The 14801-nt window shown below is 39.5% G+C and overlaps 2 protein-coding genes across 3 annotated transcripts in view; one reads left to right on the top strand and one right to left on the bottom strand.

Moving 5' to 3' along the window:
- The window catches only part of LOC115007349 (tumor protein 63-like), a 63352-nt gene extending 62125 nt beyond the window's left edge, over window positions 1-1227 (top strand). Inside the window, 1 exon segment of the mRNA XM_029430165.1 lies at window positions 1-1227. This exon segment is cut by the window's left edge and continues 87 nt beyond it. Coding sequence (XP_029286025.1) covers window positions 1-210 — 210 coding nt within the window. The 3' untranslated portion in view covers window positions 211-1227.
- Window positions 1228-1466: 239 nt separating this feature from the next.
- Window positions 1467-12018, bottom strand: zbtb11 (zinc finger and BTB domain containing 11). Of its 2 annotated transcripts, none has more exons than XM_029430377.1 (10): window positions 11468-11780; window positions 10197-10435; window positions 9856-10087; window positions 6615-7600; window positions 6176-6499; window positions 5511-5925; window positions 4096-4213; window positions 3232-3390; window positions 2776-2951; window positions 1467-2236 (listed from the first exon to the last, which is right to left on the bottom strand). In XM_029430377.1, the coding sequence occupies exons 1-10, from the start codon at window positions 11778-11780 to the stop codon at window positions 1695-1697; spliced, it is 3504 nt and encodes a 1167-aa protein (XP_029286237.1). In that variant the 3' UTR covers window positions 1467-1694. The 2 variants fall into 2 exon arrangements, with proteins under 2 accessions (XP_029286237.1, XP_029286238.1); XM_029430378.1 differs by having other exon boundaries at window positions 1695-2236; window positions 6615-7519; window positions 11468-12018.
- Window positions 12019-14801: the final 2783 nt, after the last annotated feature.

Genomic DNA, 14801 nt, shown 5'->3' with positions numbered 1-14801 from the left:
CCACCTCCCCACATAGTGCGCACCACCAGCGGGGCCTCCACCGTCAGCATGGGCTCCTCCGAGGCCCGAGGCGAGCGCGTCATCGACGCCGTGCGCTTCACTCTGCGCCAGACCATCTCCTTCCCGCCGCGCGACGAGTGGTCCGACTTCTCCTTCGACCTGGATTCTCGCCGCAACAAACAGCAGCGCATCAAGGAGGAGGGGGAGTGAGGCGACCCCGGCTCGCTCTCGATGTTCCCGTTTCTCATTTCCCGCCTGCTGTTGGAACATTTCTTTTGACAAACCTGGTATTACTGCAAATCCCGCTGAGATCAAAGATTCATATTCAAATAGAAGTGCACTTATTCTTTCATTATTGTCCTCGCCATCGCCGAGGAGAAACAAACGGCGTTGAGCAAAAGGTGCATTTTATTTTGTTCTAATTTCTTGAGAGCACTTAAGAAATGCTGAGGATTGCTTTGAGTTTTCTTTTATTCATGATTCATTCCCATGTTTAAAGCATGACTGGAACAAAGGGATTATAAGGGCTTATATTTCTGCTATGGGCCGTAAAGCAACAAAGTGTATTTTAATCTGTAATAGACTTTTCTCACCGCTGAGGTGCAAGTTAGTCGAGTACACTGGTTTTTCATTTGCGGCATAAGTCGGCATCGATTGTAAACATTTCAAACGTTTCCTGTCAGAAGTATTATGTCAATTGATGGGCAACTTGTTTTTCTGCTTCTATATTTTGCTTTTTTGTTTGTGTATTGAGAGCAATGCATCCCCTTAGCGTGTCAGCTTGTGAAGTACGTGTTGAAGTGACGGTCGTTCATTTGATGTAGCCACATATAGGCCTGAATGCTCCCGACCCAGTGTTTTACAGTAAAACACTATGACTGACGTCCTTCTGTGTTTCTTCTCCTTTCAATTGGATGGTGTTTCCGTAGAGGTTTATTTCATTCGGCCAAAACCTGATTTAAATGTATATAAATTTGTATAGTTCTTTTTGAATAAAGTCTCCCTTAAACAATCACGGAACACACTGATGTGAATATCGCCCGACCGTAAGAACAAACTTTGTATTAATTCACACGAAACCAGCAGCCAGCGTTGTTACAAAACAGAGACCATCTGCATTTTCATATTTTTTGTACAATGTATTGTAAATATGTTGCATTATACCGAGGCTATTTTGATATAAATCTGAAATAAATATCCATACTTGCTGTATTGCATGTTACTACTCCTTTGTGTCGAATTATTTCTGTGTGAAAATACTGAATGAAGTCGAGATATTAAACATCTGCAGCTTATTAAAAGCAAAACTCAAGAACTTTCAAGACTCTCAAAAGGTTTTATCTGAACTGCGACTAGAACTAAATAAAGTTTACAGAATTCCTTTACACGCACAGAAATAAAGGTATTTTACCAGCTCTTCAGATTAACTTTGAAAGTCGGCAACAAAAGTAAAAAGTGAGACGAGATGAAAAACATTCAGTTTTATTCACTTCTAACTTTATTCCTCCTGCGAGCCAAACGCCATCGATCTGTAACTCATGTGGGTGTGTGGCGTTATTTACAACGTGTGTGTGTGTGTGTGTGTGTGTGTGTGTGACACACACTCCACTCATGGTTCAACTTATTTACATTCACAGAAAAATATTCATCTTTTTATATTCTGGTACGAGTCAGTCTGTGTTGGCGCCCTGGCGTCACTCCACCTCGGCCACGTGAGCGACCTCCACCTCCATGGTCTCGATCACTTCGGGTGCGTCCTCCAGCTTCGGGTCTGTGAGCGCCTGCTGCGCTAGGACGTAGTTGACGACCTGCATGATGCCCTGATCCGAGAGCGTGGCGAGCGAGCCGTCGGTGACCGCCTGCACAGCCTCCACGGCCTCCACGGCCTCCACCGTCTCCTCCGTGATCAGCACCGTCTCGATCTGCTCCGAGGGCGGCTGCCGCGCCGGCCGCAGCTCGGGGGGCAGCTCGGACGCCAGGATGCTGACGGCGTGCTCCACCTGCGTGCCCTGGTTGTGGAACTGCAGGGTGTCCTTCTCCAGCATGATCTTCCCCGGCAGGTTGTCCCCGTGATACTTGGCCATGTGTTTGCGCAGAGTGCGTGCGTCGATGTGCGCCTCCTGGCACATCGGGCACACGTACGGTCGCTCTCCTGTGTGCGTGCGGACGTGGCGCTTTAGAGAACGTGCGTCCGCCCAGGCGACGCCACAGGTCAGACATTCGAATGGCTTCACTCCTAGAAGAGGGACACACACATTGACTGATTTTGTTTTGCTAACAAAGAATATTAAATAAAAAACGTTTTGAACAAATGTTCTGAACAATGGCTGCACTTGTTCAGTACGGTCTAAACCCCCACGAGAGGTCGCAAAGCTTCGCTGGGGAGAAGCCTTTTGATTTTAAGGGCTGTCAGAAAACTTTAAATATATATAATATATATATTAATATTATACAATATTAATTTATATATATATATATATAATTTATTTTTTATAAATATTATATAAAATATATATATATATATATATATATATATATATATATATATATATATAAAATAAATATATATATATATTAAATATATAAAATATATATTAAATCAATATATATATATAAATATTATATAAAATATATCTATAATATATATATATAAAAAGTATAATACAAATTTGATATATATATATATATATATATATATAAAATCTCTCTCGCAGCGAGCCTGGACCGCATGAGGATTTAGACCCTTCCTTTCACCCACAGAGTCTGGAGTCTCACCCTGGTGGTTGTTGATGTGGCGCCTGTACTCTCGCAGCTGAGTGAACTTCCTGCCACACTGCTCACACTCTCGCTCCAGGTTCTGCTTCACTCGGCCTTTCTTCCCGTGAGTGGCTTTCTTCACGTGCCTCCTGAACAGAGCCTTCTCGAAGAACTCCTTCCCACACACATTACACCTGAAGGTGCCGAGAACAAGAAAACTAGTAAACAATATTTTACTAATTGTGGATTTCTTTCTCTGTTTCTGTGTTTTTTGTGTTTATTATTTTGCCTGCACCAAATAAAATTAAGATAAAACATGACATCATCTTCCAAACTGTGATATCAAATGTAGTCATGTAAAAAGTAGTTTTCACACAGCAATATAAAATAGATATTAGAGGGAATTATGACCCGTATGTGACGCCCTACTCCTGGCACCGTGTCACCAAAGCTCCTCAGGGACGCTGGACTCACTTGAAGGGCTCGGCCACGCTGTGCGACTTGACGTGAGAGTACCAGTCCTTCTTCCAGCTGTAGCACTTCCCACACACCTGACACTGGAACGGCTTCAGGCCCATGTGCTTGTTCATGTGCTGCTGCAGATCTTTGGCTTCATAGAACCTCTTATCACAGCTGCAGGTAGAATCAGTGAACACATTTAATGCCTTGAACCTCAAATTACATTAAAGAGAGAAGAAGAAGAGAAGAAGAGGAGAAGAAGAGAAGAAGAGAAGAAGAGAAGAGGAGAAGAAGAAGAAGAGAAGAGAAGACGAGAAGAAGAAGAAGAGAAAGAGGAGAGAGGAGAAGAGGAGAAGAAGAGAAAGAGAATACGAGATAGATAAGGACGCCGGAGAAAGAAGATAGAAGAGGAGAATGGAAGAAAGCAGCAAGAGAATACTCCTATATAAGACTGATCTTATATCTCCCTCCCATCTCACATATCCATACTCATTCTCACTTCTAGCTCACCAAGTCGTCCGCCTCTCCTATCCATCTCTCCTCGCCTTCAGCTCCGCTCACCTCCTCCTCCTCTCCTCCCATCTATCTCCTCTCCCTCTCCTCTTCCCTCCTCCCTCCTCTCCTCTCCGCCTTCTCCTCTCCTCCTCCTCTTCTCCCTCTCCTCCTTCTCCTCCTCCTCCTCTCCTCCTCTTCTTCCTCTCCTCCTCCTCTCTTCTCCTCCTCCTTCTCTCCTCCTCTTCTCCTCCTCTTCTCCTCCTTCTCCTCTCTCCTCCTCTTCTCTCCTCTCTCCTCTCCTCTCCTCTCCTCCTCTCCCCTCCCTCCTCCTCCTCCTCCCCTCCTCCCCGCCTCCTCTCCCCCTCGAGAAGAAGAGAGACTCACTGAGCGCAGGCGAACGGGCGGACGTCTGGTTTGGGCTGATGCTTCTTCAGGTGTTTGCTCAGCGCCGACGCTCGATGGAAAGTCGCTCCACACGTGTTGCAAAGGTACTTTGACTCACCTGTTAAAATCAACATCACAAATACTTAATTGATCCAAGAGGGGAATTGGGTTTCGTTAAATTTGATCCATTGTAGAATAAAATAAATAGATAAACAAAAAGAAAGGAAAAATATCATATCGTGATGAAACAGTCTTCATCAACTTTCTTATACTGCTACTCTTCTTCACATACAGAAGATTTATTTTGTGATTTTTCAATCCTGTGAGCATCAAAGCTGCGACTGTATAGAAGTCTATGAGAACATGTTTCTACTTCTCTGTAAGCCTCCAGCAGGGGGTGACTCCTCTGGTTCTATAGAAGTCTATGAGAACATGTTTCTACTTCTCTGTAACCTCCAGCAGGGGGTGACTCCTCTGGTTCTATAGAAGTCTATGAGAACATGTTTCTACTTCTCTGTAACCTCCAGCAGGGGGCGACTCCTCTGGTTCTATAGAAGTCTATGAGAACATGTTTCTACTTCTCTGTAACCTCCAGCAGGGGGCGACTCCTCTGGTTCTATAGAAGTCTATGAGAACATGTTTCTACTTCTCTGTAACCTCCAGCAGGGGGCGACTCCTCTGGTTCTATAGAAGTCTATGAGAACATGTTTCTACTTCTCTGTAACCTCCAGCAGGGGGGTGACTCCTCTGGTTGTATAGAAGTCTATGAGAACATGTTTCTACTTCTCTGTAACCTCCAGCAGGGGGCGACTCCTCTGGTTGTATAGAAGTCTATGAGAACATGTTTCTACTTCTCTGTAACCTCCAGCAGGGGGCGACTCCTCTGGTTGTATAGAAGTCTATGAGAACATGTTTCTACTTCTCTGTAACCTCCAGCAGGGGGAGACTCCTCTGGTTGTATAGAAGTCTATGAGAACATGTTTCTACTTCTCTGTAACCTCCAGCAGGGGGCGACTCCTCTGGTTGTATAGAAGTCTATGAGAACATGTTTCTACTTCTCTCTTGATTTATTACCTCAGTAACATTTTCCTGATGAGTTTATGTCTCAATCTGTAGTTTCAAGTTTCAACATGATGTTCATATAGTGACTTATGGAAACATTTAGAGTTAATCTTTAGGGCGGGGCTACCTGTGATTGGCAGGTAGTCTGTTTTAGGGCGGGGCTACCTCGTTCTCATCTCAACTTTTTCAGTGTTTCCGTTTTATCTTCACACTCTTGTGTCACTGCTGGCTTCAAAAAACTAAGATGCCAAACTCCACCACAGCACCACAAATTCTCTTCACCTCCATTGTACTGGAGCGCCGGGAGACACATGACAACAGTGCGAAACATTTGTGTGTGAAGCTGCACTGACCCGTGTGAAGGCTGGTGTGCTCCTCCATGCTCCGCTTGCTCACAAAGGACTTCTTACAGAACTCGCACTGGAACTGTTTGGTGACGTCGTGCAGCGCTCGGTGCATCTTCAGGCTGTGTTTGTGGGCGAACGTCTTCCCGCAGACCTTGCAGGCGTGCGGCCGCACACCTGTGTGGTTCAGCATGTGGATGCGCAGCGAGTAGAGCTTCGGTAACGTCTTCCCGCAGATGTCGCACACAAATTCTCTCTTGGTGTTCGGAGGTAAAGTCTTGTCCTCCAAGTCGCCGTCCAACTTGCCCTCGGAGTTCTGCTCCGCGGAGGGTTTGATGATGGGCGCTCGCTGGCTGCTCTGCTGCTTGTGTCGGGCCAGGTGGGCACGGAGCGAGGCGGCGTACTGGAACTCCTTACTGCACAGCTGCAAGGACACGGACACGTTGCATTTACATAAAACTACAGATGGACCGAAAGTCAGAGCTCAACAATAAGATTCAGATTCCAGAAGTCGCTCTCGCTAGGAAACATTCATGTTATGAGCTGAAGCACAAACGCCATCGATGACCCGTCTGCACCTCATCTGTATCTGACACGGTGTATTAATAATGGCGCCCTGAATATAATATGAACGTATGAAACGTGACGTGTTGACGGCACACTGAGATACTCACGCTGCACTTGTATCCGCGTGCTTTCTCGTGCTTTAGCGTGTGCATGATGAGAGCGTAGCGTCTCTGGAAGGACACGCCGCACTCGGAGCACGTGTGCTCTCCCTCCGCGGCGCTCTCTGCCGGGGTTTGCGCCTGCTTGGCGCCGGTCTCAGGCTCCGCCTCCTTCGCCCCGGCCTCGTCTGTGCTGAGCTCTCCTGTCGTGGTCACACTCTCCGCTGCGCCGACGTCTGGGTCCGCCCCCGGCTCTGACGTGCACTGTCCGTCACCTTGAGGCTCCGCTGGCTGCTTCGGCGGTCTTCCCCTCTTCCCCGGCCTCGGAGCCGCCTGACAACACATTCATGATAAAAATATCTTCTCATGTTTCACAGGTCTCTCACACACACTCACACTCACACTCACACACACACACACACACACACACACACACACACACACACACCTTCGGGGTGCTGGGGCGCGGTGGCGTTGAAGCCTTCTTCCCCTCCTCTTCCTCCTCCAGCCCCATGTGTAAACGTGCATACCCGCCCTCGGCAATAGAGCGCTGCCTGAGGCGCCGCTTGTTGGGCTCGTCTGACTCCTGCTTGTCTCCGTGGCTCTCGTCAGCGGACGGATCCTCCTCCTCCAGCGGCACGAACTCCTCCACCTCCACCTCCTTCTTCACCTTCGCTGGACGGCCCCGCTTACGTTTCTGCGGCGTAGGTGCCGGCTCCGCCTTCTCCTGAGGCGATGCCACCGCTTCAGAGGCCAGTTTGACGACCTCCGAGGGGCTGACTTTGTCCGGGTCCACATTTATAACGAAGGCTCCCGCCGCCTCGGCGACCTGAGGCTGCTCCATCGCCAGGCAGGCCGACACCACGGCCAGAGACTCGCTGGCTCCGGACTGCCCGCTGTGAGTGACCACGGTCATCGTCTCCCCCTCCACGTCGTCCGCACCGCGTGACATCAGCGTGACCGTCTCTCCCGGCTCGGCCTGTCCGCCGTGAGCGATCAGAGTCACCCTCTCGGTGTGTCCGGCCTCCCCGTGATCGTCTCCCTCTACAGTTTCCGTGACGACCGTCACAGGCTGCTGGATGAACGTCTCGTCGGAAGCTGCGATGAACGCCAAGGGATCGCCGCTCACAGCGACCCCGCTCTGCGTCACCACCGCCCTGCCGTCGCTCTCGATGGTGACCACGAAGGACTCGTCCTTTGAGCCCTCCGGAGCGGCCGGCTGGCTCGACACCACCGTGTGCACGTCTCCTCTTTGATACACCGTCAGCTTCTGCTCCTCCACCTTCTTGTGCACAGACTCGCAGATCTGCAGCACTTCTGTCATCAGCAAATGGCGAGCCAGGTTGGCGATATCTGCCATGACGCAGAAATTAAACGTGAGCATGGAGGTGTACGCAAAGTCCAGCAGCGGGAGGAAGCTGACTTTGGTGAAACCTGGAGAGAGAAGCATGAAGGTCAACACGGAGCAGAAGATGAGTCTGTACGACAAATGAGTATTGAAAATGTTACGATTCAGCATCGATGCGTCGGCCATATGTAATATATGTAATATGTGTAATATGTAATAATATATGTTAATAATATATGTAATATATGTAATATGTGTAATATGTAATAATATATGTAATAATATATGTAATAATATATGTAATATATGTAATAATATATGTAATAATATATGTAATATATGTAATAATATATGTAATAATATATGTAATAATATATGTAATATATGTAATTAATATATGTAATATATGTAATAATATATGTAATATGTAATAATATATGTAATAATATATGTAATATATGTAATAATATATGTAATAATATATGTAATATGTAATAATATATGTAATAATATATGTAGTAATATATGTAATAATATATGTAATAATAATATGTAATAATATATGTAGTAATATATGTAATATATGTAATAATATATGTAATAATATATTACATATATGTAATAATATATGTAATAATATATGTAGTATGTAATAATATATGTAATAATATATGTAGTAATATATGTAATATATGTAATAATATATTACATATATGTAATAATATATGTAATAATATATGTAGTAATATATGTAATATATATGTAATAATATATGTAATATATGTAACAATATATGTAGTAATATATGTAGTAATATATGTAATAATATATGTAATAATATATGTAATAATATATGTAGTAATATATGTAATATATGTAATAATATATGTAATAATATATTACATATATGTAATAATATATGTAATAATATATGTAATAATATATGTAGTAATATATGTAATATATGTAATAATATATGTAATAATATATTACATATATGTAATAATATATGTAATAATATATGTAGTAATATATGTAATAATATATGTAATATGTAATAATATATGTAATAATATATGTAATATATGTAATAATATATGTAATAATATATGTAATATGTAATAATATATGTAATAATATATTACATATATGTAATAATATATGTAATAATATATGTAGTAATATATGTAATAATATATGTAATATGTAATAATATATGTAATAATATATGTAATATATGTAATAATATATGTATAATATATGTAATATGTAATAATATATGTAATAATATATGTAATATATGTAATATATGTAATAATATATGTAGTAATATATGTAATATATGTAATAATATATGTACATATATGTAATAATATATGTAATAATATATGTAGTAATATATGTAATAATATATGTAATATGTAATAATATATGTAATAATATATTACATATATGTAATAATATATGTAATATGTAATAATATATGTAATAATATATGTAGTAATATATGTAGTAATATATGTAATAATATATTACATATATGTAATAATATATGTAATATATGTAATAATATATGTAGTAATATATGTAATAATATATTACATATATGTAATAATATATGTAATATGTAATAATATATGTAGTAATATATGTAATAATATATTACATATATGTAATAATATATGTAATAATATATGTAGTAATATATGTAGTAATATATGTAGTAATATATGTAATAATATATTACATATATGTAATAATATATGTAATAATATATGTAATAATATATGTAATAATATATGTAGTAATATATGTAGTAATATATGTAATAATATATTACATATATGTAATAATATATGTAATAATATATGTAATATGTAATAATATATGTAATAATATATTACATATATGTAATAATATATGTAATAATATATGTAATAATATATGTAATATGTAATAATATATGTAATAATATATGTAGTAATATATGTAGTAATATATGTAATAATATATTACATATATGTAATAATATATGTAATAATATATGTAATAATATATGTAATAATATATGTAATATGTAATAATATATTACATATATTACTACATATATTACTACATATATTATTACATATATTATTACATATATTACATATATTATTACATATATGTAATAATATATGTAATAATATATGTAATATATGTAATAATATATGTAATAATATATGTAATTATTATTGTTATTATTATTTCCTGATCTTGTTTTCTTATATTGTGATGTTATGTTAATGTGCGACTCTGGGGCTACAAGTCGTCAAAGTGTTTTTGGATGTGGAAGTCTCACCGGAGAGGTCGACCACCGCTTCGTGTGTGGAGGCGGCGCCCTTCTCAAAGAACAGCTCGTTGAAGTATTCGCTGCACGCCGCCAGCACGGCTTTGTGAGAGCGGTACTCTTCTCCTTCAATGAGCAGCGTGATGTCGCAGAACTGGTTACTGAGGCGCTGCTGGTTGAGTTTGTCCAACATGGTCTGGCTGTGTTTGGGCAGGAACTGGTTCACCTCACCTTTACTGTCCACCTGGGGAAAAACAAACGCACCAAACTCCATTCAAAAAAGACTCAATTAAAGGACGATGATTACACCGCAGTCATAACTGAAACATTGAGAGTAAATCAGAGAAACGCACAAAGACGAGTTCGTGTTTGGCCATCGTCTTGGATCTCAGTTGACAAGACGAGTCAGTGAAGACTAAACTATCTCCCTCTTCTTCCTCCTCTTCCTCGTCCTCCTCCTCGTTCGTGTTGGCAGCCGCCCTGCGTCGCCCCGGCCGGGAGAAGAGTCGAGACCCGGAGCAGTCATCGGTGCTGCGTCTGTTCAGACACTGAGGACACTCTCTGATGAGGTCTTTGACGTGCTTCAGGATACCTGCGGGCCAACAAAGAGAGGACACGTCACAGTGACAACTAGAGCTACAACGCTAAAGTCCTTTTTCATGTGAAAATGCTGTTTGTTTTATTTCATAATAAAGTGAAGACATTTAAAGACATTTTTATAAACCAAACAATAAATCCATTGATCTAGAGAATAATGAAAATAATAAATAATCAGGGCTGCAGAACTATTAGTCATTATCCTTTAATCTTCAAATGAAACATCTTCATATTGTTTGTTTTGTCTCATTAACAGTCCGAACACTGAGAATATTCAATTTACTACCATAGAGACTGCAAAAAACAATAATTCACAATACTGCGGGGAACACCACGGAGCCCCTCTGGGGTCACATGGTAGGAAACTGGATGTGTAAAATTCTTTTAGAAATACCCATCGTATATTTATAGCATATTAAATTAAATATGTCCTTTCTGTCATTTTATCTGCTGCTGAATCACTTTAATAAATCTTTGATGCTGAATAGATTAAAGTGACCTCACTGGTCTTTTGGTCAATTATATGTATTTAATGCTGTAATATTCAGGGGTCATACAGTGTATTATTATTATTATTAGTGAGTTTATAGTTCAGTGACCATATATTATTCCCAGGGGCTCACATAATAATAATAATAATAATAATAATAATAATAATAATAATAATAATAATAATGAGTAGTAGCAGTATGTAAGATTATATATTGATTGGTGTGTAAGTAAGTAAGTAAGTACGTAGGTGTTGATATATATGTTATAAAGTAAAATAAAGAATAAATGATCCTTATAAAAGGGCTGATGTTATACAGAACCTTCTCTTTGGTTCTGTATAACACAAATAATGATAAAAGTATAAAAAGGTCCAAAACAAACACCTGAACTAACCGCCAGGTGGCGCCAGAGAGTAACTCTGCGCGAGGCTGTGGCGGTTGGCGTATATTTATAGGAGTACACGCGCATGTTTACAGCGGGGCTCCGGCAGACTGACCCGCACTACGTGCATTATGTTTACTGATTAACTCCTCACCTCTCCACCAGTACTTCTGGGAGATGCTCTCCCAGGTCAGCTGCTGGTTCAGGTGGTCCCCTCCTTCGGTGATAACGTGCGCCTCGGTGATAAGTTCCTTCCTCCGGCCGTCCTGGAGCACCACCTCCAGCTCCGTGAAGTCGTTCTGGCCCTTCAGCCGGCGCTGGTAGAACAAAGTCCCGCTCCGCACCACGTAGCAAGTCGCCGCTTTGCGTATCTTCCTCTTGGTGTTCCCGGGAGTCCCCGGCGCGTACGGCTCCCGTTCATCGGTCAGATAGCGAATGATGGCCAAGTAGCTTTCTTCACTCGACATGTCTCCGCCCGCCCGACCCCGCGCTTCTCACGCTCAGCTACGGGTCTCTCTCGAAGAGGACGGGCCTTCTTCGGCTTGTAAATGTGTGATTTAAATTTTTAAATAGTAGATAACGGGCAATGGATACGCCACAACAACATTTCAAATTGTTTCCTTTAAGGTGGAACTGCAGTTCGCAACCGTCAGGGTAGACTTGCCCGAACAGACAAAATGGCTGCTGCACAACCGGAACTTGCGTCAGCGAAAGCGGAAGCACGTCGTAAACGTCATCCGACACAAGAGGGCGCCATGTGTAAACTAATAACACACAACACTAAGCATTTATACCAAGTATATAAAGAGACTGCATAACAACAGCACAACTTGTAGTTTATTTATTTATTTATTTTGCGGTTGGTTCTTATACCTTGATTTAAATCATTAGATTAGTTTTTTCATCTTAATTTAAATCCTTATTAGATTTAGCTTTGTTCATTCTTTTTGGTTTATTTGTATATCTTAATTTAAGTATCATTGTTAGATTTATTTGGTTTATTTGTATATCTTAATTTAAGTATCATTAGAATTTTTTATTATATATTTTTTATTTATGTCTGGATTTAAATCATCAAACTGATTTTTCTTTTGTTTATTTCTTCGATTTATTTTCATTTATATCGAATGTATATTGAATGTAAAGTGTCATTAAAATTGATTTATTTTCAATGTATTTTACCTTAATTTAAGTATCATTGCATTCATACTGGTGCAATAATGACCTTTATTCTAGTGCAATAAATACTCTTGTTCCAGTGCAAAATTATATGTATTTTAATGTAATAAATACCTTAATTCAAGGGCAAAATTCCTTGTATTTATGTATTTTAGAACCTGTGCTATCCGCTGTGGACGTTGTTTTGTTTTGTGGTGTTTTTCCTGTGCTGATCAGAAGTAGCACTTCTGTATTCTGTACATCAATAAAGGTTTTCTATTCTATTATTAGATGTCCTCAGTGTTATTGTAATGCACTAAGGTAAGGACATACTTTGTGGTGCCTGTTGCCTTGTTAAAGAAAGTTTAAAAATAAATACACTATATCACTGATTCCCAACCTGGGGGTCGTGACCTCCACTAGGGATCACCGAGCTTCACAGGGGTCACAGGGCCTTCTTGATTTTAAGGGGTGTAGGACAACTTTTTAACCGTAAAGTTGGCAAATATCTCTGTGAATAAAAGTATTAAGCCTATTAAGTATGAACAATCGTTAAAAACAGGAAATCGTATCTCTGATGCAATATTCACAGGAATGAGTCTGCTCTAAATTCATCCAAATTGCTAATTTTACACGAACCTCCTGCAGTTCTATTGCCTTCACCATTTGGTTTGACTAAGTTTAGTATTCACTCACTGTTAGACTTAGAGGTGCAGCCCCATGCACCAGTTAAATAAAGAAATGTGCAGTTTCTAAAGGTGCATGTATTGTGCAGCACTCAATCACAGAGTGAGTACAAACATGAAACTCCTCTTCCAGTAACATTGAGTCATTTCAGTCCCAACCTACAGCTGCTGTTATTACCTTTATTGTGCTGTATCAGTGAACCTACACTCGTACCAATGCAAACATGCTGCATGTTCGGAGACAATTAAACCAATAATAAACTCATATAGGCTACAGAAGTGGGAGTTAAGTGTCTGATATAAATGTGCGTCACCCAGGACATAAAGGCCTTAAAAACTCATTTGATTTGAATTATTCAGTATGTTTGGAGCCAAACATTTATAAACCACTTGAACATTCGAAACATTTTCACTGTCCAAGTTCAAATCTGAGGAAGATCGAACATTTCCCAGCATCGCCCGAAGTTTCCTTCTCACCGTCTGGTTTGAAGACGTCTGATGGTTAAAATGTGCATTAAGCTGCTTTATTATTATTATAAGTCTTCAAACTCGTGAGACTTGAGGTTTTGATTCATTTCCTGTATGAAAGTATTTTTCTGACGTTATTCAGAATGAAAGCAGGTTACTTCAGACCCTCACAGTTCATGCAACATATTAAAGGTAATACTTAAGTAATAACACTGTAGACATAGTAATTAAAGCATCTAAATTAAAGAACTTATTATACACAATGACCCATTTAAGAATAATGTATATTATGTTATTAATTTGTCATTTTTGATGCATTAATGTGTTCATCACTTTAATGTTGCAGCTGGTAAACAAGGAGCTTTTTAACTACTTCATACACTTTAATTTATATTAATACATCATATTTCATTTGTTCATTATATTTTGTATTAATATTGCGAATCTGCAAAGTAACTAAAGCTTTAAACACAATATGACAGTATTCTAGTGGAGTAGAAGAATACATACCACATGTTTCTTTGTGTCTTTAGAAACTAGATAAATATAAATAATAATAAATATTTCGAGATGATTATTTATTATTATTAATGTTCATTAAATTAATTATTTTCAAAGAATTACTACAGAAGAAAAAATGTTGAAAAAATAGATGCAAAACCATCAACACCAAAAGAAAGCTGTAAATAAAATGAATAAGATTAAAGGAGTAATGTAGTGGTCTTTAAAAGTCTTGTGTTGTCAAAGATATTCACTTTAATATGATATAAAACAGAGAAAAGCAGCAAACGTCCATATTTTAGAGGCTGAAAACAGCTTTTTCTGACATCTTTGCATGAAAATGAATAATAATACATTTATATAACACTTTTCTAGACACAAAGACGCTTTACAATTAAAATGACTTTAACGATTAATCGTTTATCAAACTTATGCATCGTTGCAGCTCAGTTAGAAACACATAAAATCAGCTTTAATATTTGGCGTTGAGGCGATCAGGCCTTGTTTACGTTGTCAGCTCAACAAAGTGCAGCAGATAAAACACACATCTGTGTTTACTGCACACACACACGAGCTTCATTATGGGACAACAAGCAGCAAGTGTCACTTATCCTCCAGTCTTTAGATAAGATCAGAGACGTCGCTGCAGAGATGTTACTGTTTCAAAAACAAAAG

This window comes from Cottoperca gobio, chromosome 4 (assembly GCF_900634415.1).
Source record: "Cottoperca gobio chromosome 4, fCotGob3.1, whole genome shotgun sequence".
Taxonomy (NCBI): Eukaryota; Metazoa; Chordata; class Actinopteri; order Perciformes; family Bovichtidae; genus Cottoperca; species Cottoperca gobio.
The sequence above is the reverse complement of the archived record's forward strand: the minus strand, read 5'-3'. Positions and strand labels throughout refer to the sequence as shown.

Bases quoted from the DNA above. Each gene is read 5' to 3' on its own strand.
- zbtb11 (XM_029430377.1), bottom strand. From the start codon at position 11,780: ATGTCGAGTGAAGAAAGCTACTTGGCCATCATTCGCTATCTGACCGAT. The intron at 7,601-9,855 runs GTGAGACTTCCA...TTCTCTCTCCAG, and splicing joins AGCGGTGGTCGACCTCTCCG to GTTTCACCAAAGTCAGCTTC. The intron at 5,926-6,175 runs GTGAGTATCTCA...GTGTCCTTGCAG, and splicing joins CACGCGGATACAAGTGCAGC to CTGTGCAGTAAGGAGTTCCA.